The sequence below is a fragment of the Branchiostoma floridae genome, chromosome 17 (genome assembly GCF_000003815.2).
Source record: "Branchiostoma floridae strain S238N-H82 chromosome 17, Bfl_VNyyK, whole genome shotgun sequence".
NCBI lineage: Eukaryota > Metazoa > Chordata > Leptocardii > Amphioxiformes > Branchiostomatidae > Branchiostoma > Branchiostoma floridae.
This window is the reverse complement of record NC_049995.1, coordinates 16,749,251-16,763,716: the sequence shown is the minus strand read 5'-3', so window position 1 is coordinate 16,763,716 and position 14,466 is coordinate 16,749,251. Positions and strand designations below refer to the sequence as shown.

At 41.2% G+C, this 14,466-nt stretch overlaps 2 protein-coding genes across 2 annotated transcripts in view; both read left to right on the top strand.

Moving 5' to 3' along the window:
• Positions 1–3,335, top strand: part of LOC118405159 (dolichyl-diphosphooligosaccharide--protein glycosyltransferase subunit STT3A-like) — a 17,578-nt gene extending 14,243 nt beyond the window's left edge. Inside the window, exons 14-18 of the mRNA XM_035804584.1 lie at positions 516–704; positions 1,155–1,271; positions 1,768–1,870; positions 2,304–2,492; positions 3,078–3,335. Coding sequence (XP_035660477.1) covers positions 516–704; positions 1,155–1,271; positions 1,768–1,870; positions 2,304–2,492; positions 3,078–3,223 — 744 coding nt within the window. The 3' untranslated portion in view covers positions 3,224–3,335. The remainder of the gene's footprint in view (positions 1–515; positions 705–1,154; positions 1,272–1,767; positions 1,871–2,303; positions 2,493–3,077) is intronic.
• Positions 3,336–5,498: 2,163 nt separating this feature from the next.
• On the top strand, positions 5,499–12,280 carry LOC118405134 (zinc finger protein 91-like). The gene is made up of 2 exons (XM_035804551.1): positions 5,499–5,595; positions 6,971–12,280. The coding sequence occupies exon 2, from the start codon at positions 6,988–6,990 to the stop codon at positions 11,389–11,391; it is 4,404 nt and encodes a 1,467-aa protein (XP_035660444.1). The 5' UTR covers positions 5,499–5,595; positions 6,971–6,987; the 3' UTR covers positions 11,392–12,280.
• The last annotated feature ends 2,186 nt before the right edge of the window (positions 12,281–14,466 follow it).

Genomic DNA, 14,466 nt, shown 5'->3' with positions numbered 1-14,466 from the left:
GTGGCAACATTTACTACTTTGTAGTGTCATAGGAAAAATTAATTTTCGCGATTTTCACGACGTTTGGAATTGGCTGACGGAAAAAAAATTCGAGCTGGCTAAAGCCCTGGTTCCTGATCACCTACACCTTCCACTGTACCTGGGTCACCTCCGAGGCCTACTCCAACTTACAATATAGTTATTATTATTATTATCATTATTATTATTATTTATCCCTCCAGGTTGCGAGTGTTGTGATCATGATGATGTCACTGTTCCTGATCACCTACACCTTCCACTGTACCTGGGTCACATCCGAGGCCTACTCCAGCTTACAATATAGTCATTATTATTATTATCATTATTATTATTATTATTTATCCCTCCAGGTTGCGAGTGTTGTGATCATGATGATGTCACTGTTCCTGATCACCTACACCTTCCACTGTACCTGGGTCACATCCGAGGCCTACTCCAGCTTACAATATAGTCATTATTATTATTATCATTATTATTATTATTATTTATCCCTCCAGGTTGCGAGTGTTGTGATCATGATGATGTCACTGTTCCTGATCACCTACACCTTCCACTGTACCTGGGTCACATCCGAGGCCTACTCCAGCCCTTCGATCGTCCTGTCTGCCCGTGGTGGGGACGGAAGCCGGATCATCTTCGACGACTTCAGGGAGGCGTACTACTGGCTCAGGCACAACACTCCGGAGGTGGGTAGTGCACTGGTTTCTTAAAATTGCACATCTTATAAGATGGGAAACTAAACTAAAATTGGATAGTGAATGTAGATTAGTTTAAAAGTGTATTCATCAGTAGTTTTGTGGGACACTATTATAAATAGGTAAAGGCTTATTATTTTAAAGTTTCAACCTTCAAGGTTTAACAAAGGTTCTTTCACAAATCTATTGGACATCTACCATCTTGAATATGTATTACATGTACATGTACATATCAACAACACAACACATGCCACTGTTTTAGAGTATACCTGTGTTTTTGAAACTTCTGGTTAGAATTCTTTTGTTTCTTGTCTAGAAAAGAACATGATATAAATGCATGTACAAGCAGTTTTTGTTCATACAAAGTAATTTGTTGCTTCTGTTACTATGTTAGATATGAATCCAGAGTTACCTTTTAACCTTTGACCTGTTCCATCCCAGGATGCCAAGGTGATGTCCTGGTGGGATTATGGGTACCAGATCACAGCCATGGCCAACAGGACTATATTAGTGGACAACAACACCTGGAACAACACTCATATATCCAGGGTTGGACAGGTAAAACTAGTTACTACATTATCAGTAATGGTTACTAGATCACAGCCATGGCCAACAGGACCATACTGGTGGACAACAACACCTAGAACAACACTCAAATATCCAGGGTTGGACAGGTGAAGCACTTCAAGTGTTTTCATTGTACCATTACAGTCTGTACATGGGCCTGTGTATCAGGGCACTGTCATTTTTTACTGAACATAAAAGAGAGCATTGGTTTTCAATTGCAGTGCGAAAATTTTGTCCAGGAACGGCATCCATCTCCTTCTGTCAATTGCCTGTAAATTAGGCAAGGACAAAAAACTTCATGCTACTTTTTAGTGCTCTTACACAGGCCTCTGACAATGAAGTTAGATGTGGGGAACCCACTTTATTTCTTGGTCTTTACAAGTAGGTAAGAACCAGCTATCTCTTCTAAAACTACTCAACACTGTTTTTAGCATCTAAAGTCTTTAGGGCTGAATGTTTACAACCCTTACCTTTGTTTTCATATCAGGCCATGGCGTCCAGTGAAGAGCATGCTTACGAGATCATGCGAGAACTGGACGTAAACTACGTGCTAGTCATCTTTGGTGGTCTCACGGGCTACTCGTCTGATGGTGAGTACAGAATTAGAAAGTAGTAAAGAATCATGGAAATCATGAAATTGGATGAGGTACCACACCAACCTTTACTGTGTAACCCAAATCATAGAAACAGAAGCTGTGGAAGACTGCAGAAGATGTACATGACAAAGCTTGAAGCTGACAGCAGTATAAATCTTTAGCAACTTTTGTGTTGATGTGAATAATGACATTATTGAGAAACTAAGTGAACCAAGACTGGTAAACATAGTTTGGACTGCCCCAGACTTTCATCCCACTCCTTAAGCCTTGCTCACTAATTGAACCTGTTAAGGGCAGTTTCCGGGATGTTGCGTTGGAGACACATGACTGCAGCATTTATGGTGTTTTACTGTTTGTTTTATACTATTAGTGTTTGTCATTGCAGAAGTGTAACAAACCTCTTTTCTCAATATATTTTTCTCTGCAGACATCAACAAGTTCCTGTGGATGGTGCGTATCGGAGGCAGTACGGAGAAGGGAGAGCACATTAAGGAGCACGACTACTACACGCCGGCGGGAGAGTTCCGCGTGGATCGGGAGGGGTCGCCAACCCTGCTCAACTGTCTCATGTACAAGATGTGCTACTATCGCTTCGGCTCTGTCTACACTGAGGGAGGTGAGTTGAACTGTTGTGTTTTGTTTTTTACTACTACTACATGTACCATTTGTTTTGAAATGCTTTCAAATCTTAGCCCATGAATATAGAAGCAAAGTATGTGAGATTCCCATAAAGATTGATCTAGCACATTTTGGACATTTATAATTTCTCTTTTTTTTTCCAAAGAACTGACTCAGAGTGGAACTCAATTATAAAGTTGGATTAGGTGTGACAGTGTAGCATAATCAGTTACAACTAGGGCTGGGTACTTGTACAAAAAATTGTTTTTTCTGGACCGGTTCAATAAGAAAAAACGGTTTTGTGCAGGTACACTTTACTGGTAACCACCCATAGTTACCACCACTTGCCTGGGAAGCTAGCATGTTTTGCAAAATATTCCAGCTATGCGATGTAGACTGTTTCTATGTCCCAAAGCTTAAGATGTCATTACTCCAAGTGAGTAAAATTGTTTGTGGAATGTCCGTGAGTTGGAATGACTTTTTTTGCAGTGCAGTTCCTGTATATCCTGACAGAGGGAGCTTATTGTCTGTGCAGGTGAAGTAGTTTGCCATCTCTGATAACTTGTTCTCCTCCCTTCTCCAGGCAAACCCACTGGCTACGACCGTGTCCGCAACGCTGAGATCGGCAACAAAGACTTCGAGCTGGACGTCTTGGAAGAAGCTTACACGACGGAGCACTGGCTCGTCCGCATCTACAAAGTCAAAGACTTAGAGAACAGGGGGATCTAGTCTCTAACATACTTTATATATCATCTGTGTTGGTAGTGATCGCAGTACAATGCTAAACTTTCTTCCAACACAAAAATACTCACGGGTCAGATTTTCAACGACCACTGTCGACTGTTCTTTGGGATCAATACTGATGACCAATTAATCTCCAAGCAGATCTTACAGTAGTATATGATAGTGTCAAAAGCTGGCAGAGGAGTGAAGCCGGCTTAGGAGTGTGTTTGGCTACATGGCAAATGTCCACCTCTTGGCTGACTACACTCCTTGGCCAGTTTGGTACTATCTTATGCCATTGTAGGATCTGCTTGGAGATAAATGACCAATAGTGATTGGTCATCAGTATTGATCCTGAAGAAGGCGACAGTGGTCATTGGAAATTTATTCCGTGTGTACCTTTGTGTTGGAAGAACGTTTAGTTTTGTACTACAATACTTGATATACAAAGCACTGGATTGCTAAAGCCTTCAATTTTGCATACAAAGGTATCAAGACACAATAGATATGAAACTATGTAGACAGATTTTGATACTACGCCAATAAAGCAATATTATCAGAAATGAAATCACTTTTAACATCACGAACAATTGTGGTATATCATAACTTCCATATCACAGTATGGATAGATATTTCAGCCGCAAATATCTGCTTGAATAAGAAACATTTACAAAAATGTATCAATCAATGATGACGTAAAGCTTATTGTTAGTACAGTAATATCCTGCTATTAAATCAAAACATTAACACACATGGAAATGTACAAGTAGAACTCTTTTTGGATGTATGATTTTATTTGGTATTTCAGTCTGTGTATGACAATGTATTTGTCACTCTGATCTTCTCTTAATGTCTGAAATGGGTTGCACTCTTGTCTTCTCTGATGACTCCTTAATTGTTCTCTATGGTTGTAATACTTTATACCACACTTGCCCATTGACAAGGGGTAAAACCCACTACTGTTTGGCGAAGGGTTCCAGTGTCCAGCTTGTTTTAATAAGAACAGAATAAATCTTGATACCAGTCAATCACCTACATGCAGTTTTGTCTTTAGTTGGAAGATTTATGCTTCTGTGTGTATGTTTGTGTGTGTATGCATAAGTGTGTGTGTGTGTGTTTGTATGCATGTGTGTGTGTGTGTGTGTGTGTGTGTGTATGCTTCGTGTGTGTGTATGTGTATGTCTGTGCACGTGCCTGTATGTATGCATGTGCATCTGTATGCATAAGTGTGTGTGTGTGTGTGTGACTGTTTTAATGTGTATGTGTCTGCAGTAAGGTTGCAAAGATTGGGAGTTTCTGCACTGTAAAAGAAGACAACAGATGGTAGTGAGATTTAAAGGGTAAGTATATCAATTCAGTGTTGGAAAGAAAGTTTAGCAATTTCTATAATAGATTGTAGTGAATGATGTAGTCTGGCCAATCCAAGTCTACTGACTATCAGGAACGCAACAACAGGGTTCAACACAAGAAGGGTATGTTTTCTTGAGACATTCCTGGGCAACATATGCAGAAAATTTGGTGCTTTAAGAATTAGACTTTTCAGTCAGTGAGGTAACTTCCTAGGATGGTAGCCAAACCACGGTGAGTCCCCACTGTCCATATGGTGCCAGGAGTGAAAAACAGCCCAACCAGGATTTTTACAGGCCACCGTCCGGGTGATTTGTAGTGAAACTCTAGACAGAATTGTTTGTTCCAACGCACCATGGCACGTGTGGGGGTTCTTTAACGTGCCTTGGGTATGGCTCTCCCCAGACACGGGACCTCCATTTAACGTCCTAGCCGAACCTAGGTACGCTGTTTTCACCTGAGTAAAGTGAGGAAAGTCATGTGAAGTGCCTGTCCCAAGGGCACAAGATCGGTGACACGGCAGCCGGATTCGAACTCGAGACCTCTCCGCTACATGTATGTCCACAATGCCTGTTTGTTAACTTTTGCACAAAGACACAACAGCGTTTACTGTTGACACCAAAGATAAGTATAAACATCTTTGTGAATATCCAAAATGTTTGTAATCTTAGAAAAGGCAAAAAATGTGCCCCCCACTGTCTAAAATGGTTCAGTCCCATTCACGAAAACCGTAATATGAAACTACATTTTGTACCCTTTAAATTTTCCAAAAGCACACGTGCATTGCGTCATCGTAATAGCAAGAGCGAATGCCCCACACTGAAACGTACATTTGCCCTCTATCTTATTTTACCCGCAAATCAGTAAAAAGTCGGCCCCCACACTGGGAAATGGATTGACCTGAGGTTCCAAACTTCAGAGCGAGACCTTTTTACTTGCGGAACTTGCACGGGGACACTGACAGAAAAAGTAACAACTTTTGACTGGAAAAAAGGCACTACGAGTGCTTTGATTTCGTTCAGTGATCGCTGGTATGTGTGTTTTACATATTTCGTTGAGGAAGTGCCTTGTTTTCGGATCAACTCTGATGAAAATCGCTGGATGACGTGGATTTTTATTCGGCTTGGCTTGGGGAGGGGGGCGCAAAAAATTATAAATTTCCTGTTTGCTGCATGCTTCTTTTCCTGTCGTTATGATATGAAAATGAGTTTCCTATTTGATCAGAATGGCAGCGCAATGTGTAGATATAATTTAAACCAAAAAATCAGGAATATTGAAATTATTCGAGTATGACGTAAGGATTTCAAAAATTGGGTTGAAATGAGCTGTAGTGTTAAACCTGTAACCAAAAATTATCCTTACTTAAATACGTGTGGCATGCATACGTGTGTAGTTTATCAACTGTTCTAGAATATAGCTGACTTGAAGTTTAAACCCAACGCAAATTATATTGCTTAGTATCTGTTGGGACATGTTTTTTTTTCCGTCATTCATATGCAAATGACTTGCACAGAAATTAGAAGTGTCATTGAATGACGGCCCGTTTCTTGCATAATTGTTCAGAAGAAAAGGGAAATTTCACTGTGACAGGTGAGGAATGTCTTTACGCAAACACAGAGAAGGGGAGATCCAATACAATTATAAAGAAGTGTCATATTCTTTTTGAGACATATCCCACTGAACAATCATATCAAAGGGAGAAAACAAGGTACTAGTAAAGATTGAATTCAACTGAAGCCACTCTACGTTTTGTTGAATTTGCCACTTGAACGGCCACGGCCACACGATTTCCAGTCCCATAGATACAGAGACACTGACTGCCTACTGACAATACTGTGAGCATACAGCGTCCATGTGTCACCCTGCACCGAGTTTAAAATTAAATCGTAGTTTACTAGGATTTGGAGTTCTCGACAGGATCAATTTGACGGTAGTGGAAGGTATGCGTGCCTTTAATGTTAAAGTACAAGTCTTTGTTGACGAATTTACCAATATTGCGCATGGCAATATCAATCAGTTATCACTATGGGTAGATTTGACTTTGGCAGGGTCAGTTGAATTTTGTGACCATCAAGACAATGTTACTTGGTGAGAAAGATCAGTGGGTACTGAAATCATGTGTAACGTATTGCTTGTAGTCAATTAATCAGGATTGTCTCTACAGTGGCCACCAGGTCTACAGTGGTCACATTTTGTCAATCCATTGAGTGGCTGTTATAGACAGGTTTTACTGTACATCACTACATGTGTCATACATGTACAGTATATGGGAATATTTCTGTACTAGGGCACTTACTAGGGAATCTAGTATTCCAGAATAAATTAGTGTAATAGTAGTACTTCGTTATGAATAGTTTTTTTTTTTTTTTTAATAGTACACATTGTTGTTAATTTCTTTTTTTGCAGGAAGCTAGGCGGACAACATGGACAACCAACCAAGTGCCGAGTCTTCACAATTTGAGGACCCCACACCCGGCCGTGTCGCAGGCACACAAGATGGCAAAGAAACCAGAAAGGGACGACGCCTCAAGCCCAGTTACGTGATAAAAGATAAATACAGGACTCTGTACAAACCATTCAAGTGTGGCGTGTGTAGCTATTCCACTGCTGTTAGGTCTAATCTCAAAGTGCACATGCTACGACACGGTGACAAGCCCTACAAGTGTGACCGGTGCAACTACGCTGCCATCAGGAAGAAACAGTTTTTAGCTCACGTGAAACACCATGCTGCCGACAGCCCTCTAAAGTGTAAGCAGTGTGGATTTAGCGCAAACCAGCTAAATGTTCTAACCAAGCACATGGCAGTCCATACGAAAAAAGAAGCCGCGAAGAACGACACTGTTGGAGCCTCTCAAAATGAGGAACACAACGCTACGTCTCCTACAGATGGACATCTTGGTAATGAACTTGAGACAAGCAAGAAGTCTAGTCCTTCAACAAGTTACCAGCAAGTTATCACAAAATACATGTCAGGTCGCAATAAAAAGGAAGATGAAAATGCTACAAACGCGACACCTCCAGTAGATGAACACAATGCCAGCAAAGAGACAATAGTCAAAAGTGAACCAGAGAAAACCCAAGAAAACAAGTGTAAATCACGTCTAAGAACACGGACTAAAAAGAGAGTTAGGTTCACCGGAGCCATGGAGGCGAGAACTGAAGTGAGCCAGGCGGATGGTACAGACAACGGAGCGGATCTTTTGTTCTTGGACGATGATGTTCCAAGGCCACGAAAGAAGCCCAAACGGTTTAGATGTAGGGAGTGTGGGTTTTCCACAGCATACAAACATACTTTAACGAAACACATGCTCTTACACGGCGGTGACAGGCCCTACAAGTGTGAGCAATGCAGCTATGCGACGATTCGACAGGCTCACTTGCGTGTGCATATGAAGTGCCACCCTGCCAACTCCCCGCTGAAATGCAGACAGTGTGGATTTAGCACAAGACGCAGGATTATTCTTGACCGACACATAGCTGGCCATACAGAAACGGATGCAGGCACGAGTGACAATGTTACAACACAAGAAGATGGACCTAGCACTTCGTCAGCAGGAGAACAACAACTATTCAGTGATCTATGTGAGTCCCAGACAACCAGCAAACCTCCTGCAAGACTTAGAAAGACACATGCTAGGTTTAGGAAGAAAGCAAGCCAAGACAGTACACACAACACAGAAGATAAACAGTTGCTGCAAGATCACTTGTTGGGGACTTTGAGCAGCAAACACAGGAAAGGGAATAAATGGTTTAAGTGTAAGGAGTGCAGCTATTCCTCACCGCATAAACAAACTCTCAAAAGACACACGCTGACACACAGTGGGGAGAAACCTCACAAGTGTGACCAGTGCAGCTATGCCACCATTCGAAAGTCGAACTTGCTCATCCACATGAAATGCCATGCCACAAACAGCCCTCTTACGTGTCAGCAGTGTGGATTTAACACAAAACATGGAAACATTCTCGGCAGGCACATGGCAGTACATAGGAGAGAGAAAGCTGACAAGAGTGGTGCAACTTCAGCTGCACAGGAAGTAGCATATAACTCTGCAGTGGCAGTAGAACATCTAGTCAGTGATCTAAGTGCGTCAGAAACAGGCAACGAACCCCCTCCTTCAAAGCGTAGGAAGACGCAGACTAAGAGTAAAGTTGAGACGCCCAACAATGTCACCACTGTGAAGTCGGAAGCGAACCAAGATGACATGGAGAACGCAGAAGGTAAAAAGTCACCACAAGATCGCTTTTTAGGAACTTCGAACAACAGCAAACAAAGGAGTGAGAGTAAACCATTTCAGTGTAAGGAGTGCGGTTACTCTACAGCATATAAAGGTGATTTAAAAAGACACCAGTTGAGACATGGTGGGGAAAGACCCTACAAGTGTGACAAGTGTCCGTATGCTGCAATTGAAAAGTTGACCTTACTCCGTCACATAGAACGGCACACTTCTGACGGCCCACTGAAATGTGTGCAGTGCGGATTCAGCGCAAAAAGTAGAAACGTTCTCGCAAGGCACATGGCACTCCACCGGGACAAGAAAGCAGGCAAGAGAAACAATTTAACAAGTTCAACAGCACAAGACGATGGACCTAGCTCTCCACAAGTTGTGAAACAAGTACTCATTGATCCAAGTGAATCAGAGACAGACAGCAACCCTCCTCTTGCAAGACTTAGGAAGACACATGCTAAGAAGAAATTCAGCAATGCTATGACCACTGCGAAGTTGGAAGCGAGCAAAGATGGTACAGAGGACACAGAAGGTAAACAGTCACCACATGTCCACCGGGGAAAGAAAACAGGCAAGAGGGACAATTTAGCAAGCTCAACAGCACAAGACGATGGAACTAGCTCTCCACAAGTTGTGAATCAACAAGCATGCAGTGATCCAAGTGAACCTGAGACAAACAGTAGCCCTCCTCCAAAACGTAGGAAGACACATGCTAGGAAGAAGTTCAGCAAGGCAATGAACACTCTAAAGTTGGAAGCAAGCCCAAACGGTACTACAGAGAACACAGAAGATAAGCAGTCACAGCAAGATCACTTGTTGGGGACTTCGAACAGCATAGAGACAAGTAGGAGGAAACCATTTCAGTGTAAGGAGTGCAGTTACTCCACAGCGTATAAAGCTGATTTAAAAAGACACCAGTTGAGACATGGTGGTGAGAGGCCCTACAAGTGTGACCAGTGTTCCTATGCCGCCATTGAAAAGTTGAACTTACGCCGTCACATGAAGCGGCACACTGCCAAAGATCCACTGAAATGTGTACAGTGCGGGTTCAGCACAAAACGTAAAGGTGTTCTGACTCGACATATGGCAGTACATAGGGCAGAGGAAGCCAAGAAGAGTGTCAATGTTACAAGTTCAAGTTCAACAGCACAAGAGGGTGGACATAGCCCTCCACAAGCAGAGGAACAACTAGTTGTTGATCGAAGTGAATCTCAGACAAACAACGAACCTAAACGAAGGAAGATGCACGCTAGGAACAAACTCAGCAATGTCACAACTCTAAAGATGGAAGTGCACCAAAATGGCACACATGACAAAAAGGGTCAGCAGTCACCACAATATCACCTTTTTGTAAATTCGAACAGTAAACAGAGGAGCGGGAGTAAACGATTTATGTGTAAGGAGTGTGGTTATGCCACAGACTTAACATCTGATTTAAAAAGACACATAGTCAGACACGGTGTCGACAAACCCCACAAGTGTCACAAGTGTCCGTATGCCGCAATGTCAAAGTCTAAATTACTAATTCACTTGAAGTGCCACACGGCCGACGGCCCCCTGAAGTGTCAGCAGTGTGGGTTCAGCACCAAACACAAAGGTGTTCTCACCCGACACATGGCAGTTCACAGGGCAGCGGAAGCCAAGAAGAGGGACGATGTAACAGCTTACACAAACCACAGACATCAGCCCACTAGTCACATGGCTGTCCGAGCCAAACAGAAAACTGACAATGATGCTACAACGTCACAAGAGGACATCCATAGTGCAGCACACGGCAGCAACCAAACTAGTCAAAATCGTAAGAGAAAATATAAAAGTGGCAAGAGCTGGCAGAAGTCTACATCTTCAAAATATAAGAAGAAAGTTTACAAGAGTAGTGTTATGACCGAGAAAGCTGAAGAAAGGAGACAAGAAGCCATGAACTATGAGATTGACACGGGAGAGGAACCCTGCAGACGAACAAGACATAGCTTGGAGAAAGGAAAGCGACGTATCAAACCGAGTGCCACTAACTTGTCCAAGCCTTACAGGTGTGGGCAGTGTGTTTACGCTACAAATCATGTCCGGGAGTTTGATCAACATCTGGCCCAACACTCCGCTTCCTCCCCCAAGCGGTATCTCTGCGGACAGTGCTCGTTCGCGACCTCGGAAAGGTCAAAGTGGGAGATGCACATGTTCAAGCACAGCGAAACGAAGCGATTCGCTTGCGAGGAATGCGACTTCAAGACGAACTACGAATTTACTCTCTCAGCCCACATCCAAAAAGTGCACGAATTGCGTAAGCCCCAAAACGACAAACATGTGAGCAAAAGTAAGTTATCGCCCTCGAAGTCTCAGTCATACAAAAAAGCAACCAAAGTTTTGCCTCCAAAGTCTCCGTCGTACAAACTTATGTACACCGTAGACTTCTCCAAACACAGCACTCTGTACAACTGTAAACAGTGTGACTATGCCACAGCACTAAAAGTGAGCATGTTGCTTCATGTAAAGACTCACACTGAGGAGAAACCACAGACTGGTAACAGCGACAGCAATGCGTCCAACTCTGGAAAACAGGCTTCAGATTCTAAGGCTTCAACTCGAAGATTGACAGTCCCTTGATCGATAGATGGCAGAGTTGACTTGACATGTGTAGCACCAGCAACTACAACTACGTCCGAGGTCTGCCTTTCCGACTGAGTCACATGAAAACCCACACTGGGGTGTGACCACACATGATAAGTAACAACTGGGGCTGTTATATCAAATGTCTTAAGAACTATACCAATGCAGTATGAGCAGTCCCCAAGGTGTGCACACTTCAGATATCATTCAAGGTGTTCCGGACATTATCAAGAAGGCCGTGATAAGACTCTTCGTTTGATGTAAAGGTCTTCTATATAGTTGTAATGTAAATGTTTCTTACCTTCAGAAAGGTGACTTAGAAACACCAGACAAGCTGGTAGAATATGGAATCATATGCTAGTACTGTGTATACACTTAGGGACTGTACATTCAACAGACCAATCAGTATTAAATAGACTAAAGTTTACAATGGGTAACTCCTTTAACTGTAAGGAAACAGATGTATTTTTACAGCAGATGTTAGGTAGCTAATGCTTCAAGAAAGTTGTACAGTATATATATATTGTCACTGCAATATTTCACTACAATGTATAAGGCTTATATATTGGCAATATTGATCAATGCAATGTTGTTTCTGTAGTCAAGAGTCTCCGCACCGTAGGACAGTGCCTGTCTCTGTTTCTACAGCTCTTGGGCCGCACAACTTTGTGCAGTCACTACAGTAGATGTTCAACTGCAATACTCCTCTTTACATACAGTGCTAAGCAGAGAAATCAGTGAGATACCCTTTTCAATGTGTAATGTATGTAACGGATTGCTGCATTGCTGCACTAATAAGGTAGACATCAATACCAATACACTAATAACAGACCCAGAAGTGTCTATGATCAGCTTTGCTATAAATCAGACTATTTTTGCTACAATAGATGTGACTGTATATAAGTAGCATGCTTTCCATAAGAGTGCAAGAAATGTTAGGGAACACAGTTTGAATGATAATAATCGTTCAAGTTACTGAGCTGCTTTCGCATAGATTTAACTATTTTTGCTACAATAAGAATGCAATAACAAAGAATATATGTCAAAGCACTGTTGACACATATTCTTTTGTCATACTTTCCTGAAAATTGTGCATGAATATAATTATAATAGTAAGAATACTATAATCAAGGTTATATGTCAAAGTGTTGTTGATACATATTCTCGTGTCATGCTTTCAAACAATTGTGCAAGAAACTGATAGGAACATGGTTTGAATGATAATTTTTGTTCAAGTTACTGAATTATTGGATGAGAATTTTGTTATTGATATTCCCATAACTTGAACTTGCCATATATAGGAAATATAGAGATAGCAAAATTAAACTTGCAATCATTCAGAAATATATTATTATTTACTTGCAATAAACTTTTTTTCACAATATTTGCAAATCATAGGGTACGGTTTCCAGCTATTCGGGTCATAAAACTCTGTCTTTAAATAGGGTGCTAACTTTTACTCATTCAGATGCAGTTTCAAGTGTACTATGACATGGTTGATTTTGTTTGAGATTTGTGAAGTTTACATGCAGAGCTAGAATGTAACTGTTAACTTTGATCGTTATCTACAAAGATGAAATTTTATGCATACAAACATGTTGCTTTGTGTATGAAATATGTTAGTATCATATTTTATTTCTCAGTATTATCTGTTTAATCATTCTTTTTCTGTTTTTTTTTTAGAATACTGCATTGTAGTTTGTTCTTTACCAGTGGTTCCAGGTTTTCCTATTATCTAACTGTTCCTAAAATAAAGTTAACCATATTTTGATTCAAAGTAACCATAATACTAGTAATTCTATGCACTTCTTTAACTACACTTTGTTGTTGAATGACACTAAAATGTTTAAGTTATTATATTCATATATATTATGATAGAGATATTCGTATTCAGGACAAGGACTTCAGCTTTACTTATTGTCAGTAGAAACATTAAAATATTAAAGCATAAACGTTTGTTTGAACCGTTATTTACTCATGAAAGCTCAAATCGGCCTGCAGGCCGCTTTTTATTGAGGTCATGATGGAAGAGGCAACGATCAGAGATAAAGTATATAACAGAGATATATTTACATACACTGTATCATAGTCTCTTGTTCCCACTGTCATTTTTAGTGACTGGATAGAAACGTAGTTTGTGCTCAGACTGTTCTTTTTTTTTAGAGAGTATTGTTTTTGTGAACAATGCAATGGCTGTGTTGGCGTCTCTTCCAGACTCCGAATAGCAGACTATGGCCAAGTTGGGAATAAAAGCCTAGTATTGGCCCAGGAGTGAACTGACCGGCCTGCAGATAGACTGCAAAAGACTGAAATCGCACGGTAACTTTTTTGTCCCTATATGGCCAAATTCTTATCTTTTTTTTTCATACAGCTGACACGTCTGCTTGGAGACTAGCGTTGGGGTGACGTAATTTCTAACTAAACCCAGCCGTGTCTCGACTATGTAGAAGCGACTCCTAGCGATGATAGACTGCCTATTCAAAACCTTTTTATACACCATCATTTTCCGTTAACGGTCAATGCCATATGAAGTACAGACGTGTTGATATGATTGAATGGATGTGGAATCCTGTTGGAACCCCGTAACTCATGCGAACGTGCGAATAAAGAAATATTGGCAACAGAAAGAATACGTTGCCATCAGTATGAAATCTAAGTGGCCAGGAAGATCAAACAAATAACTGAACAAAGTATATAGTATATCGAACAATACATTCTTCATTTTTGATCTTTTACATCTTATTTTTTTTATCTTGACTCAACCTTGGTATTCCCTTTATTTTCCAATAATTTTGTGCCCATTTTCAGACGAATTGTTACTTTTTAAACGTTGTTCGCTTCATGCCAGCAATCTCCAAGTTACGGTACGCTCGTATACGGCAACGGCCGATCAGTGATATGGCATCGACAATTACAAATGGCAACGACCTCTTACCAGACGGATCAAAACTTCCAACGGCGCCATTCAATAGAGCTAGACAATAAACCATTTACCCCACCTAACCTGCTGTAACCTCAGCTCCTATCTTTGACATGCACTGTTGGGTTTCTCTGATGACTACTCCAAATCCA

Excerpts from the sequence above, each read along its gene's own strand:
- LOC118405134 (XM_035804551.1), top strand. The coding sequence starts at position 6,988 with ATGGACAACCAACCAAGTGCCGAGTCTTCACAATTTGAGGACCCCACA.